At 37.7% G+C, this 16805-nt stretch overlaps 1 protein-coding gene across 1 annotated transcript; it reads right to left on the bottom strand.

Moving 5' to 3' along the window:
* Positions 1-175: 175 nt before the first annotated feature.
* PLK4 (polo like kinase 4) lies at positions 176-16525 on the bottom strand. The gene is made up of 17 exons (XM_065634257.1): positions 16460-16525; positions 16226-16321; positions 15255-15350; positions 15044-15158; positions 11351-12368; positions 10628-10728; positions 8908-9284; positions 7907-8011; positions 7413-7515; positions 6444-6593; positions 5442-5572; positions 4464-4555; positions 3952-4090; positions 2402-2404; positions 2213-2353; positions 1194-1300; positions 176-585 (listed from the first exon to the last, which is right to left on the bottom strand). Exons 1-17 carry the CDS (start codon positions 16523-16525, stop codon positions 486-488), a joined length of 2940 nt encoding a protein of 979 aa, XP_065490329.1. The 3' UTR covers positions 176-485.
* Positions 16526-16805: the final 280 nt, after the last annotated feature.

Here is a 16805-nt window from a genome sequence, read left to right as displayed (position 1 = left end):
TTTTCTTTTTTTTATAAAATGCTTGTGCAGGGAAGTTAAAAGCTGCTGCTACAAAAAAATAAAAAAGTTATAAAACATATACATATTTACATATATTACTCATAAGATGTAAAAATAACTTATTTACAATACAAACACTTTGACAGCACAGATGCATTTTCCTTGATTGTTGGCACTGAGTAAGCAGTGGGGGAAGACAAAAATACAACAAACTCAGATTTTTTCCAAAAACTTCATGTTATCTAGTACTAAGTTCCTCAAAGTTTTGCTTGAGCAAGTTTGTCCATCATTGTAAGAAAAAACATGTTTTGTAAGATACTTAACAAGCATATTGCTACATGTAAACAGAGCAGCCCTTCCCTTCCTCATTTTTTACCAGCTTTTGAAAGAGTTTCTGCATAAGCTGAGTAACATGAGTCGCTTTACTTGAAAGTCAGTGAGTGAGTTTATTAAGCTCTTGTGTCCTGACACCTGCTTTGCTTTAATCAGTGGGGACCCGCTGGATTGGTAAACATCACAAGAATAGACGACAGACAGTGCAGCTTCTCCTTGATGTATTCTGGCAACTTATCATTTTCTCCATACCTAGAAAGGCAAATGAGCATACAAAATTCAGATGCTTGAAATAAATTATTTCAGGACAGTATAATCATTTCAAAACTTGTCTGTAAATAGGCAAACCACTAAATCAAATAGATGTTAAAGTGTAACTAGAGACATTATTAATTGGAGCTCAATGGCTTAAAGCCAGGCCCCCCTTTCCGATACATATTTAAACCAAAAAATGTGTCCCAGATTAGGAAAATATCAAAGCACTTCAGGTCTATGCATCAATGTTGATATGCTATCTCCCTAAGCTACGATTATAAAAAAAAAATAAATAAAGCCTTACTTTTCTCCTCCTCCCTCTTTTAAACACTATACATGAACAGTGGCTGTACTCTGGAGACCAAAAGTATATGTGCATTCCCAGCTCTTTTTTTTTTTTTTAAATTCATTTGTTATCCAAAGTTCAATCAAAGCTGTAGGTGTTTCTCTGTGTTTATTTATTAAGCTAATCAACTGAGAAGTTCCTGGAAAGCCAAGTTTTATTATTTACAAAACAAAATGAATAGCAGCTATGAAGTTTACCTTATATATAACAGTCTTGCACTTGACAGGAAACAACTATTTTTATAGCAGTAATAGCTCACCTAGTTGTCTGGCCATCTGGAGACGTATAAGTGATAGAAGAAACACCTGCTTGGGCTACCAGTTGGGATCCATCATTGAACTGAACCCATACTGCTCCACTGGTCAGCTAATGAGAGAAGTTGTGTTATGGTTTGAGGACAAAAATACAAGATTACATACCTAGAATTTTTTCTAATAATTGAAGCTGATAGTGTTCTAGAATTGCTGAAGTGATTTTGGTATCTAGGTCACTCTTTCAAAGATAAAGATTGCAGGTATGCTACTTTGGAGTAAGTAGTCTCATGCAGTCTCAAGAATCAGACTTCCTAAGGTTTCAGATACTCAGCTTTAGTAATTTTTTTCCATGAGACTTAAAGTACCTTTGACTTACCCATTCCTAGAGAAATTGTAAATATGACCAAACATGAAATAGAAGGCCCATTTGTGAGAGTTCATAGCTATACACATTTCAAAGCTTTTATGTACAAAGCACACTTTTTCTGTTGGGACAGGAAGCTTACTTTATCTGGATTGCAGAGAACCATTTTTTAAATCTAAAGCTGATCCCACGGAAAAGCAGAGGAAAAACTTCACTGTAAGAAACCAGCTTTTCCTGTTGTGTAGGCAGATTAATTTGTCTTGTACAGATCTGATATATTTATGTTAAAAACACTGTCATGACACTTTTACATGAGTGAAAATATGTAAGCTTAGCAGCTTCATTTTTTTACTAGAGTCAAATTTAAATGATAGAAAACATTTAGAAGCAATAATAACCACAGGAAAATTGTGATAAGTGGAACTGAAATACTGAACTGTTATTTTGGTTTCTTCTATTCATATAATTCACCATGGTATTTATCAAAGATGCTTATTTGGAAGGATCCTTCCACATACTGATTTTCCGATTTAAATTAGCAAGCACAACTGAATGTATTCCTCACAAATCAAGTTAAAGGTAATGACTTAAAAATATAGATCTTGAATTTAATATGAAAAAAACCAGACTTTTCCTCTGTTATTAGTATTCATTTCTCACCTGAGAAGCCCAACCAACATTTTTCACAAAGACAGACTTTAGAAGTTGGGCTGAATTTGGACTGCATTCTGTTTGATGAACAGAAGAGCACGTGGTTTCCACAGCATTAGTCATAAATGTAGACTTTTCATATGATACCACCTAAAACACAGAAATGTACAGTATTAGCAGCCTTACTCTTAATCCAACTGACTATGCACCAGCTATAGTGGTCAGTTACCACCTTTTTAAAATCTTTTCACATATACAGGCAGATTTAGCCAGTATGCTTCATTTAACAGCATTATGTTATAAAAACTCTGCAGATTTTATGACTTAAGTATGATGACAGTTTTTCTACTGCTTCCTAGTACTCACAAAGGAATTGCCTTCCCTAAGCAGACTTTTAATATTTTAAACCCCATTTTTCCTTATATGACCGTCAGAAAGCCCCGTCCATTTTCAGGAAAAACGTTCAGCACATTAGATTATAAAATAGCCCTCTTCCAGATGACCACCTGGCCAATATTTTACAGAAATATGAACATTGCTATTAATTGGAAACTAGAATATTAAACCGTAATAGTTCTATAGCATATACAGATTCTGTTATAGCTATAAAGAGACAAAAAGTGAAGAATGAAGAAAAACAGGATCAAACACTGAAGGCCTTTAGGACAACACTACCACTACTGTCCAGGAGGAAATGTCTGCTTCTACTCAGATACCTCCTCTCATAGTCACAGAGATGAGGTGGTGTGCTTAGCAGTATTTAAGATTCAGGGTTCAGTGAAAAGATGTAAGTCGGGGGGTGTCTCTGACATAGGAGAGCTTGGTCAGGAAAGAGATCAGGATCCAGATAATTACAGGAACCTGAAAGAAGAAACAAGCTGTACCTCAGGATACAGAGATTAGTTCAAGTATAAAGAAACTGACAAAAACAGACAAGAGTAACATGGAAAGGCAACCAGCTATTGTGTTATTTTGCTTAGAAATACGTATTCCAGAACAGAAAGCAAACAGTGAAAGTCTTACAAAAGACCAAAGTGTTTGCTATATGGTAAACAAAAGAATGAGATTGAACCCTGAACCCTCAAGTTAGAACTTGGTGACAGGTAACCTTAAGTCAGTGCAGAAATCAATGCCAGTACTGAAGCCCGAAGGAATTCTTGTTGCCAGGTTCATTTCAGTCTAGCAAAAACTGGCACATTCTGCACTAAGGACACGTGCTACACAATGAAAGACCAGAGGTGCAGACCCACATATATTCAGCAAAGTTAAGATGATACTAACTCAGTATGCAAGACTTCAATATAATTCAGTCAGCTGGGGAAGTTGTACCAGGGTTGTGACACAGCAATTGAATCTTGGTGGGTCTCTAACACTTGATTATTTCAGAACAGTAGCCTCAAGTGCTAATGCTCTTTGTGACTATCATTCAATACACAGGCCTGAGGGCACATCAAAGCTCTCCAAAACAAACTGAAGACTCTGCTGTGTAAAATAAGTAAACAATTTTCAAACTATGTTCCCAGGAATCATTTCCGGGAAAGTTTTGGAGGATTTTAACTTTTCAGATGATCTTAAATCCAGGTACAGAAGTTAGCTGAAATGAAAGTTAACATTTCGAGTTAGTATGCTCACAAAGGGTTAATAAAAGCCTACATCCATACAAATGTAGTTCCATCAGTTGAAATAAAACAGCAATATTTGAATTCCTACTGGAGCACAGTTTCCACTGTGTGTTCTTGTGTACTTACAGGAGTACAGTTTGGAGATTGGACTGGAGTAGAACTGGCAGCTACCATATTACTATCCAGTGTCATAACTTTTGAAGAGTTTGTGTTGTCCAGTGGTGGAGGTGCTAGAGCCTGTGGCGATTCAGTATTGCCAGGTTTTCTGGAAAAATAATGAGAAAAAAATGGGAAAAGATCTTTCCAAAAGAGACTAAAGAAAGAAAAGAGAAAACATTGCTTTTCCTTCAGTTTACCATGGACTGTATAAAGCACTTGATGGCACTAGTCTTCTGCAGATTTGTTTTTACACATGTTAATTGTTAACCTGGTTTAATCTAAATCCACATGTATATTTTGTCTTTGTATTAAAGGAGGCTTTGCAGGTCCAAAATAAGGTGTTCATATGTGCTATCAAGTTTATGTTGCTAAAGACAATGAGCCTCTGTTAAGCAACCCTGGCTTCTGCAAACATTTGCTGCGTAAGTCTGCTTAGTGGGAGCATTCAAATGCATAAGTATTTTCAAATGAAATATTACCTTCCAACAATTATTGGAAAAAATGGAATGTTTTCATTCCTTTTTTCTTCTTCCAAAACAGCAGATTCCAGTGCAAGGCATATACGATGTCCCTGGAATGAGAAGGAACTTGTGAAAGTTTTTAATAGAGAACAGTATAACTATTTCATACAAGTTTAATGTGGCAGGTGAGCCTACACAAGGAAATGCTTTTTCAGTAGCACTGAATATCAATAATAACTGCACTCACGTGCCATGGAGGCAATTCAAAAAGCTACATATTACAGCAAGAATCTCTCATAACTTCAGCACATCTGGAATTATGTTCTTAATAATCACATCTCCTGCCCTTTCTTAGGACTAGATAGGGACTAGAAAACCCCTGAATTCTGTTAACAGAAAACAACAGAACAGAAGGAAGACTGAATAGGAAATTTGTACTGTATTTATACTGTTTCCTAAGTTCATAGACAAAAAATTACTCGTGACTGCTAACTGGTTGACATGAAGCAAGAGAAGGAAAGCACAGCAGGCAGGCAAATTGAACACGTGTCAGGTGGGGTTTTTTGTTGTGTTTTTTTGTTTGAGGTTGTGGTGTATGTGTGGTTTTGTTTGTTTGCTGGGGGGAGGGGGCATGTTTTGTTGTGTGTTTTGTGGGGTTTTATTATTATTATTACTACTTTGATTTTTTATTTTTGGTTTTGTGTGGTTTTTGTTAGCTTGTGTAAAGCCACTTCATTTGTTCCATTTAATCCCTTCACCAGACAGGCAAACCTGCTTTACACACTAGTAAGAATTTCTTCTAACAGTCTTCATTGTGAGGAATTGTTATTGTTACCTCAACATCAATATTTGCTCTTTCAAAAAAGACTTTATCATCCCTTTTTATTAGTGTCATGAAAAATATGAAAAGGAACATCGGAATCACATCTATGAAAGAGAAACCAAATTTTCAGCAGGTTGCTTTGCACTGGAAAAGGTATATATAATACAGCTTACTTCATTTGCATGATCCATATATACTTGTATTTCCTTCTTCAAACCTGCTTCGCTTTCTTCTTTCAAAGTGAATGATTTCCCTGATTTTTCAATGACACGAGTTATACCAGCTGTCTTGTGTATCTTTGCTCCTGTAAAAATGTAAAAATTTCTAGTCTGATTCATATAAAACACCAGCATCTATGAAATATAGATTTCTGCCAGTACATTCTACTCTAAAGTGTATCTCACAGACTTAAGAATTACTGCAAGAACAAAATGACTCCTACATCAGCTCTACGTCTAGCAGAAAGAGAAAGCCACTTAAATTAGGACTGTGATGTTAACTGAAGGCCCTCTGTGGCCAAAGATCACTACTTAAATGGGTTAAATAATGCATTTATTACATATCTTAAGAACTACCTTTCTAAACCTTAATCTGAGACAAAATAAACATCTCTAACAGTACTGCAAAAACACAAATTTGAATATGGTTTTTAAAAAGATGCCCATTCTTTCAATAGCAGTTCCACACTGAATCACAGAGCTGTTAGTTAAGTCTTTTTCTGTCATAAATTCTATCGACCCCAATCTATGCATGTGGCAGATAAAACTGTCTGACAGTAGTCTACAGTAAGAAAACAATTGTCAGTGCAGTTTAGCTTATGAAGGGCAAGAAGCCAGCCAGTTCCCTCCTCCAGTGAGCAGTCTTGGTAATACTATTACTTCACTTAACAATGGAAAGCTTGCAATAGGGACACACCTCTCACTAAGCAGATTAACTATCAAACACAGATACAAAGAAAAGCTTGTGAATGAAAACAAGGTGTAGTTTAACAACACTTTTGTAACGTATTCCCTGAAGAAGGTATCAGTAAAAAAACCTAATGAATAATAAACTGATCTGCAAGTGCTAGAGTAAAGACAGAGTGGAGTAGAATAAAGACAGAGTGCTAGTATTTTCTTCAACCTGAAGTGTTCAATGATACAGCTACTTGCATAATCGCACAAATGAATACATACCATCATAAAAACAAATTTCAACGTCTGCAGTGGGTGAATTTTCCATCAACATGCACTTGGCATATCTTGTGTAGAACGTAACTTTGGGGGTTTTTGTTCTTACCAACTGCACAAACTTGGCTGCATACTGGTATTTTTTCCAGTACTTCTCTTAAATTAAAAAAAAAAAAAAAAAAAATCAACAACTTTGATCAAGAAGTCATCAGATTAAACACTGCACATCACCTTGGAGAGAATTAATTTAAAATATGTACTTGATAGCTGAAGGTTGCAAGTAATATATTTAAGTGCTTTAAAGAAATACGTTCAAAGAAGCTTACTTGTCTTTCCACCAACTCTTATAAAAGTGCACATCTTCAATAGGTTCCATTAACATAGTTAAGAACCTCAACAACATAGTAAAGCAAAGTGCTGCATATAACATTTAACTTGATATCACAGTCTCACTGGCTTCCTGGCTTTATGTAAAACCTGTCTAATCTCTAGTAGATCGGTCTGCTTGTCTCCTAAGACCTTATAGTTAGCTTATATCTCTTCTTCAGCTGTCCACATTAAATACTGTGTCGATGCTTTCAAATACATATTTTTTTGCCTTCTCCCTCAAGTTATGAGTATTAGGAAGCACAAAGTAAAGTTGCTGTTTTAAAAATGACTTGATAATGTTTCTTCCATTCATATTTAAACATATGGATGAGAAGAATATGAAAGCTTTAATTTTAGCACACTACACTGAAAAGGGATGACTCCTTATAATTTCCATTTCAAATGAATTAAAACCTGTGAATTTACACTTTCATGTGAAGTTTCAAAATCCAGTTTCCAGTTAAACTGTAGCTTGAATCTTATTCTCAAATGAGTTTTGTCTTCACAACTACCCAAAATATAGTGGCTAAAAGCTAAAAAGTCTCAAACAAAATTCACTTAAAAATCACATTAATAGTCATCATTTTAAATTAAACTTCAGATTACCTGGCAAGTTGTCAAAGTTATACATACAGATGTCTTCAGGAGGAGCAGGAGGTCTGTCATCAAGAAGGAAACCTCTTCCTTCATTTGGATGATAAACTGCAATCTACAAAAAGGGAAAAAAATTGCATTTACAGTTGCAATTTACTACAGCACTCCCTACATTTAACAGGTATGGAAATAAGTCACAGCTTAATTGTTTACCATAATTTACCATGAACGCTCTATTCCTAAGTAATTATTTAACAGCAGCAGTTTTTCAACAATTCCTCACCTATTCCAATAGCCAAGTCCAATTTTGCTCCGAAATAATTGCTTTCTACCTCTATTTGTGTAGCTGTACTACAGGGAGGGGGAAGAAGTCTACACTTGTGCATATGTAAACATTGCATTTCCAAACAAATAATCACTTCAAAGAAAATTAAAAAAAACCCCACTCTGAAAGAACAAAATACTCTTAAGCCCTTTATACAACAATAAAGAAACTGAAAACATACCACATTTCCATCAGAAGATATTCTGAGAACTTCTTTCACAAGCTCTTGTGAATGGTGTTCTTTTAGAAACTCCATACACACTTCTCCAGTATCTAGAATGCTCACCTAAAATATATTAAATACAGGTTAGACAAAAAAGACCTTTGCTTTCTGGCAAAATAAGAGCGCGTTTTTTTCACAAATGCTTACAAAAAAGTTTTCTTCTTCGTCAAATGTGCTGCAAACTTATAAATGCTTCTTACAGTAACTTTTGCTATTAGTGCTATGAAAACAAAACATTTCAACATAATCGAAGGCTATAAGCCTGGTCAGTGAGGGTGTGGCTTCCTAACTGACAAATCAAATGAAGACAGGTCAGCTCTATTATATTATTTTCTTTTTTAAAAACCAGATTGGGGGGCTAGGGGGAAACACGACAGGATGAGCAAGACTAAGAAATGGAACAAAAGGCAAAAGGGCGATACCAGGAACAAAACAACAAAAAAATTTGTATTATCAGTAAGGATTAATGGAATGTGTTTTGCTTTCCCACCATAAGACAGGGAAAAAGCAGCACTGTAGGAACAATATTCAAGTTTTTACATGGGAGTAAGACAATTTTCATTTCTAATCCAGTTATTTATCTAATCTGTGTTTCATGTGTTTGACACAGTTAAAATCCTAATGTTGAAAGCTTAAATGCAACTTCTACAGCTAAGCAGTACAGAAGTTTAGAACTGCAGGAAGTATATATGCATTTACCATTTGTTAGGTCTACCTACCGTTTCTTTGCTTGTGAACTAAAAAGCAATGCCATGTCACTATTTGCAGGAAGTGACCATGAAGTTGCAGTGTTCCATATACAGAAACTAAGGTGCATCTTACTAATATAACTTTAAATCAAATTATTATGGATTAAGTTTTATAAAAACAAATGGTTCTGGTTTACCAAGTGACTTTTAAGAGATATTCACACTACATTTAATACTTAAATCGTTTCCGTTTTAAGAACTGATACATACCACCGCATTTTTTGTTTTTTGCCTAAGCGGTTTTAGCCTTTGAGCGTTGAGAGGTGATACTGTACTTCGCAGTGTAGGTTTCTGTTGTGCTGGTGGTTCTTTGCCCCATGTTTGGTTTTGTTCTGAAGGTGACCAAAGGCCACATGTTGAAGAAGATGGTTGAATTTTCTCAGATTTGCAGAGAACTCCAGGGACGTATTTCTTTGGGTTTCTCTGGTTTAAAGAATGTGGACAGTCAACAGATGCATCATGATTCCTTATATCTTTTAAGGTGTTCCATGCATGTCTTGATGCATCTTGCTGCACATCCAGATGATACCGAAAACCTCCATGTGCATTACTGTTGCCAGTTAGGTCTGCAGGTGGTGTCAGCTGAACTGAAAGCATCATAAAGGTACATTGTAGATTCAAAGATTGTTCAAACAGATACTTAAACAAGAATTAGTTGAAAAACAGTTTACTTGACATTCAGATAGCCACCAGTACCTATTATAGGTTCACTTAAGTTTCAGTTTAGCTAACTAGTGTTTTAACATGAACCAGAGGTCTTAGTACTCAAAGTGTTAAATAGACACTCCAAACCCCTTGTTTGATTTCCAGTCACTTGTTAAAAAGATGAAAAAAACCCCCTATTTTTATATTTAAACTTCCTATAACTGCTTCCCTAGTTTTGATATTTAAGCCCTTGATCAACTTTCACCTCACCCAGACAAGTAATACACTCCTCCTGCCATGTTGTAGAACAGTTGAGAAGGGACCAAAAATTAAATAGGATTATTCAGACCATATGTCATATGATTCCAATTCCCTGTAGACAGGAAGGAGTCCAGTAATATCAAAATGAAAAAGGCCAGAATAGATTTCTGATTCAGTTTTATGATTGAATTACATTATTCGTAAATGATGTAATATGATGCGCGACAAAGAACACCTCCTTCCATTCTGTGTCTTTTGTCCTTTCCTCCACCCCTCCTTCTGCAGCCTTATTATCTTTCTCATTCACTGAGGTCTCATTTTCTCTTAAGGTGTATTTGCACAACTAAATTAACAGTTAGTTAACGAGTTTTTGAGTCAGCTGCCAATCTTCTGTCATATATTTATACTTACACATTTCAGGTCACAACTGAATAACTAATGCCAGGTTCTAGAATTGTGTTTTCCTCCCCCTTTTTTTTTTCTAAAATACTAAAAGAAGAGAATGACCTCATTTTAAGTAGTATTCAGTTTCTTCACTCTTATGAAGGCAGTTACATACAGCTCATTATACCAACCCAACAGCTCAAGAGTAACACTAACTACAAAACCTCCTGAAATTAATTCCTGCCTTAGGAAACAAAAAATCTTACAGCTTAGTCCAAAAAGAGAACAAAATGTTTTCAATGGGATATTTCTTGCTTAAGAATGATTCTACAGGTTATTGATGCTGGAAATCATTCTGCCTCTTTCAATATCCATGTCAATTTTTTGCAGTGACAAGTCAGTTTAGGGTCTACCATGCTTTTCATTCAGAAAAAAAGTCTGTCTGCAGCAGCCTCTGTTAACATCCAATTGGTGTTATCTAGTGTGCCAACACTATACGCTGGTATCACAGTTACTTGGCCATACAGATATCCCTTCTGTCACAAGTTTAAAGAAATAAAATATAGAAAAACACAGAGACAGTTAAAAGTCACTACTCCAACTTGAGCGCAAAAATATCCACAGCTGATTAGTAACACACCATTTGTTTGCATGTTTCCAAGCCACTGCTGCATTGTTTCAGCCTGGGACTTCTGCTCAAACAAACCAACCTGGGGCTTCATTGGGCAAAGATAATTTGAGCTGCAAAATAAAAGTTACACAATCTTATCACCTAAAATAATTTGAGCTTATATAAAATATAGTAAGTCCCCAAAACTAGGCTTCACCAGCTTTTTAGACAATGACATATATGTAGTCACAGGTGAACCCAAGCTGTTATATAATCCCCATATTCAGGACTAAAGAATACACACAACGGTTACTGCAGAATCACTGATCTGTTGTAAATTCACACTGAGCTCCTGCGAGGTTTTCCATCTCTGGAGCCTGTACCTGTCTATACTTTCTTTTTATGATGATCATTACTTTGGCATTGGCAAGGATTCAGTTATTACAAAAAAAGAAAAAAAACACGCACCACATCACACACACCAACACACAAACACAAAAAACCACACACACACAACACCACCAAAATAAACACACCACAGAATATAAGCATCTAATTTAGGTCTTAGAACCTTGCATTTAAGATTGCTGTGTGGGTTAACCATAGCTGTAAGAGACTCTCCTATAATCAAGCATTTAAAAAGAGTACTTTAAGAGATGGAGAGTGACTTACTACAGCTTAGTTACAGGAAATGGCATGCATTTAACATACAAGGCAGCTCTAAATTTTATCGTAACAAAAACTGATTCTTACTGTGGTTGATCTTTTACAGGTGGAGATATTTGCCTTTCAAACGAACCAGAGCTACTTGAAGTCTTCTCCTTAAATATTTCTCCTACATCAGTATAGCTGTTTGCAGGTGAAAAGCATTCTGTATTTTCCCTTGTTCTAGGCTTAGAAAGCAGTTCCATAGAGTGACATCTCTCAACAATATTTGATACACCTTGAGCCTGACTATGGGATGTGCCAGACCTATCTGAAGAGTGGGCTCTTCGGAGGTAGCGTGAATGTGGTCTCTCTTCAGCAAGTTGCATGGTTCTTCCCCTGCTGATTTCTTTTCCTAGAATTCCCCACTGAGGAAAAGAACCACTTTCATCTACAGATGAAGTATTACTGGAACTTTTGTTTTTAGGAAAAAAAGTTATTTTATTTGGGAGTGGCTGTCCAACTAATAGCTTCTTCTTTTCCTTCAAACAACCACTGGTACTGATGCTGGAAGACCCTGTGAAGGTTGTCGAGATGGTAGCATTTCCACTGTCCATGGAATCTTCTGAAGTTCCCAAATCTTTGCTCCGTGCAGAGCTACATCTGGACATAAAAGGATGATCTAACACTGATGAAAGACTCAAACGATCTGCTGGATTTTTGCGAAGTAACCTATGTATAAGGTCTTGCGCCTCTCTTGATAAAAAGGTTGGCATTTCATAATCTGCTAACACGACTTTATTCAATGTGTTCTTGACCGTGTCGGTGTCAAAAGGTGGCTTTCCAATAAGAAGAGTGTAAAACATACAGCCCAAAGACCACACATCAGATTCAAGTCCATGTGGACTCCTTGTGGCTATCTCTGGAGAAATGTAATTTGGAGTTCCACACATGGTGTAATGTTTTTCATGAGGCATTTTCAGCTGAGTTGCTAGTCCAAAATCTGCAATCTTGACATTCATATTACAGGTGAGTAAGATATTAGAAAGGGTGAGGTCCCGGTGCAGTATTCCATGAGAATGAAGATACAGCATACCCGTGATAATTTGATGCAAGAAGTGTCGGGCTGTCAAAACACAAAACCAGATGTTTTAGTCATATAATTGAAATCATAGCTGTCAGGAGGTTTTTGAAGTCTCTTACGGGTCTTTGCTTTTTAAAATTTTTTTAAATAATAAGGATATTATAAGGATGTTCAAGTATCATGCTACTGAGACTGAAACCAACTTTCTGCTTTTTGCTTTAAGCCAGGGGTGTCAAACTCATTTTCACCAGGGCCACATCAGAAGTAGTAACTACTCCTACATTTATACAGTCCTAAAATTACATTTGGCCCTTTGAAGGCAACCGTGAGGCTGATGTGGTGCCCGATGGAAATGAGTTTGACACCCCTGCTTTAGGCAACGTGGTATCACTGTTGTAAAACAGTTGATAAAAAAATGTAATGCAGTAATCAGATTTGATTCTTTACTAACAGAATAATATAAACAGGACTGGAGATATTTTCAATTGGCCTAAACTTATTTTAAAATAAGGTTCTTAAGAATTTTAAAAGTTAAGTTACTCCACACTTTCAGAAACAGCAAATACACAAAATCAAGCAGCTTCACCACTATATGCAGATTATAGAATACAGGAAAGAACTTGGATTATATTTGTTTTATCATTAGCAAACTGAGAAGGCTAGTAGTATTTCAATTTCTCAAAAACTTCTAAATTCATGATACTGGGATAGTCTTTCTGTTCTATTACGTTAGACCTTCAGGGAATATTCAAGAGTTCTAGCTTATAGCAGGAATGACAAAGCCTCATCCAGGCTGAAAAAGTACCATTTATTACGATGTTGCAATTACAGAAATTAAGAATTATTATTTCTAGAGCAAACAATTTACAATGTTCCTTTTTCTTTTAGCAGATGGCAAAGACTGATGAGTAACAAACATTAGTAGAAACCACTCCTCAAAGAGACTTCTTTATCCAGGTCAGTGATTTATCAGCTTTTAGAACTAAGGTACCATCAGATGAACTATTTTTGCTGGAGCAGAGCTGAATTAAACAGACGATGCCTGTAAAGCAGTACCCCTTCAGTCTAGTCCTGTGATCCGGGCTCCAAAAAATTCATGTATATAGTAGTTTCACAGATAGGAAACTGATAGAGAAGCAGTTCAACTGGAAGAACTGTGCAAGAGATGACTAGCATGGTAATTCTGGAAGCAGTAGAGGCAATAACCACTGAATCCAGATCAGCTGAAACCAGAACAGCTTGTTTGGCTGTGCCCTCAAACATCATACACAGCAGCTTGCTCTGCTGTCTTTTTCTTTTTTTTTTTTTTTTAATTGCACTGTTCTGGATAGGTTTTCAGTGTTCTAACTTAAATCCCCTCACTCTCAACTGCAAGAAAAAGAAACATTAGTAAATTCAAAAGTGCAATTTTTTTTTTTTTCCAAAATTATTTTCTCAAAATACTATTCAAAAGAGTAATATAGAAAATTTTATGGTTTAGAACCACTCTTACAATGAACTTTCAAGGGAAGACAGGTTTTTCAGTGCTTTCCATAAGAAATGGAGCAAAAACCATAGCAGAATTTCTCCTCAGTTGCCAATCGTTCAAAAATGCTTGCTGGATTGTCAAATTAGACATTTCCTTGCTAACTCAGCCCTTAAGTAACACAGTTACCTGCATCATTTTCATTTCCACACACAGCAAATATGTCCAATGGTACCACATAAGGCCAACTGTAACCTGGAAGACTTCCTAACTGGTGACACGTAATACAGGAGTACTGAGGTGAAGATACACAACACAAAGAAGGCAAATCCGTGAATATGAAGTTGCCAGTTTTCCTCTGTGGAACTTCTCAGTCTTGACCTATACTTCAACATAATTTTATGTGCAAAGGTAAGCTTTACCTTCTACATACCTCTGCCTTCTAAGAACACTGGGTTTTTTTAAACCCCAAACAGCACACATCGCTGTAAAATGGCATAAACAGAAACAAAAGTATACATAAATTCAAGTGAATGTGTGTAACAGAGGGAGGTTCTCCTCCCCGTCTACTCTGCACTGGTGAGGCCGCATCTGGAGTACTGTACCCAGTACTGGGCTCCCCAGTTTAAGAAGAACAAGGAATTACTGGAGGGAGTCCAGCGGCGGCTACGAAGATGATGAGGGGTCTAGAGCATCTTTCTTATGAAGAGAGACTGAGTGAGCTGGGTCTGTTCAGCCTGGAGAAGAGAAGGCTGAGAGGGGATCTCATAAACGTTTATAAATATCTCAAGGGTGGATACCAAGAGGAAGGGACCAGACTCCTTTCAGTGGTGCCCAATGATAGGATGAGGGGCAACAGGCACAGACTGAAGCACAGGAGGTCCCAAATGAATATGAGGAGAAGCTTCTTTACTTTGAGGGTGCCAGAGCACTGGAACAGGCTGCCCAGAGAGGTTGTGGAGTCTCCTCTGGAGACATTCAAGACCCACCTGAACACATTCCTGTGTGATCTGCTCTGGTGAACCTGCTTTAGTGAGTGGGTTGGACTAGATGATCTCCACAGGTCCCTTTCAACCCCAACCATTCTGATAGTAATTAATCTCTAGTTTATCCCTTATCAGAAGATCATCAGCTACACAAACAGGTTCAGAGTAATGGCAGTTTTAAATGTCCTTTCACTAGAATTAAATATGTATTGAATAACACGAAACATTAATGCAAAGAGAGCTACACAGAAAAAAAAAAATCTCACCTTCTTCTTCTGAAAAGGGTTTCTTTCTGTTCTTTATGTATCTGCTCATTTCACCATTGTGACACATCTCAAGTATCAAGTACACATAGTTGCTATCCTCAAAATAGTTATAGAGCTAGAACACAAAAACAAGTGAAAAAAATAAAATACATTTTGTAGACTACACAGCAAGTGACATATACAGTCCTCTCTACTAAAACATGATTCTTACCTCAATTATAGATGGATGCTTTAGCTGACAATGTATTTTCACCTCATTTTGAACTCTCTGTACCATCCCAACTTTGTGCATGGCTTTTTTGTCTATCTGAAAATGGATCGCAGAATATTTTTCAAGCACTGCAACACTGATTACACACACGTTAGCTTTAAGTAAACTAGAAATGTTAGATTTTTCAACCATGTGTGCCTGAAGACTTCTAAACATAAGCAAGCTTTCATATAGTTTAACCTACTACATGCTTTGAACAAAAAAGTATTTTAGATACCGCCATAGGTAAACGGAAGAAAACACAACTGTCAGAAAGTAGACAAATGTTAACATTTTCAATACTAACACTAATAACAAAGTTTCCTGAAATACACAGAGAAATGTAATTCTGATTTTACTAGGCAGATATGTTAAATATAGTTAATATTAAAAAGCTGGCTAAATAAAAGTATAACAGATTGTAAGTAAATCTGGCAAAACACCTGTAAGATGTGAGTTTCCTTCACAAACAGAGTTTGTCCTGGCAGTAAGGCAAATTTTTGAAGGCACATTTTCCAGGGCCTCTCCAGCCACATGGAATCTAAACGTAGTGCTAAATGTAACCTCATCTAGGTGTTCCTACTCCGGCAGGGGGATTGGACCAGATGATCTTTTGAGGTCCCTTCCAATCCCTAACATTCTGTGATTCCGGTCACAAATTTCTGAATTAGAATTATAGGGCTGATGATCCACCCAGTAGTGACTACTTGAGCTTAAGTTTTTTTAAATAGCAATATAAGCGTTTCTATTAATTATCAACACAGTCTTTTTGATTGTACTGGATGTTTCAGGAGCAAATCCTAATCTAAAGATCGGTTACATACAAACAATAAATCCAGGCATAAGTGCCCAATGTCACAACCACAACCTGTTGCAACTTGACCTTGTTGAGTCTCTTGGAAGACACAGACTTCCCTGGCTGGCTGCCTTACCATTTTGATAGCCACTTCCAGACCAGTTTTCAGGGATACTGCTCTGTAGACCCCTGCGAAGGAGCCCTTCCCCAGGAGGTTCCCCACCTTGAAATCCTGCAACACAAACGAATAACCGCTGTCAGCCCCGGCCCAAGCTTTAGAGCCTCCCTCCCGACGCAGAGCACCCCTCAAGAGACGAGTGCCCCACAACCCCGATGGCAGAGCAAACCGTCAGGGGTGCCCGGGCGGTACCTGGACGGCGGTCTCCGGGGCACCGCGCCGGTCGGCGGCGGAGCCGCGCAGCACCCCCTGCGGCATCGTGCTCCCCGCACGGCGGCCGGCTCCTACTGGCGCTGGCGCTGCCCGGGCCGCCAAGCGCGGCCACCTTCCCGCCGCCGCTCCCGCGGGACGAGGGCACCCGCCCCCGGCTCCCGCTGCTATGGCAGCGGCTGGGGAGCGACCGCCGCCCGCCCCGCAAACACACAGCGCCCGGGGCTTTGCACAGCCCGGCCCCGCGGCTGCCGCTCGCACGGGAGCGCAGCGGCCGCGGGGCGGAGCGCTCCGCGCGAGGTGCGCACCGGCGGAGCTGCGGCTCTCC

Source organism: Caloenas nicobarica, chromosome 4, assembly GCF_036013445.1.
Source record: "Caloenas nicobarica isolate bCalNic1 chromosome 4, bCalNic1.hap1, whole genome shotgun sequence".
Taxonomy (NCBI): domain Eukaryota; kingdom Metazoa; phylum Chordata; class Aves; order Columbiformes; family Columbidae; genus Caloenas; species Caloenas nicobarica.
The sequence above is the reverse complement of the archived record's forward strand: the minus strand, read 5'-3'. Positions and strand labels throughout refer to the sequence as shown.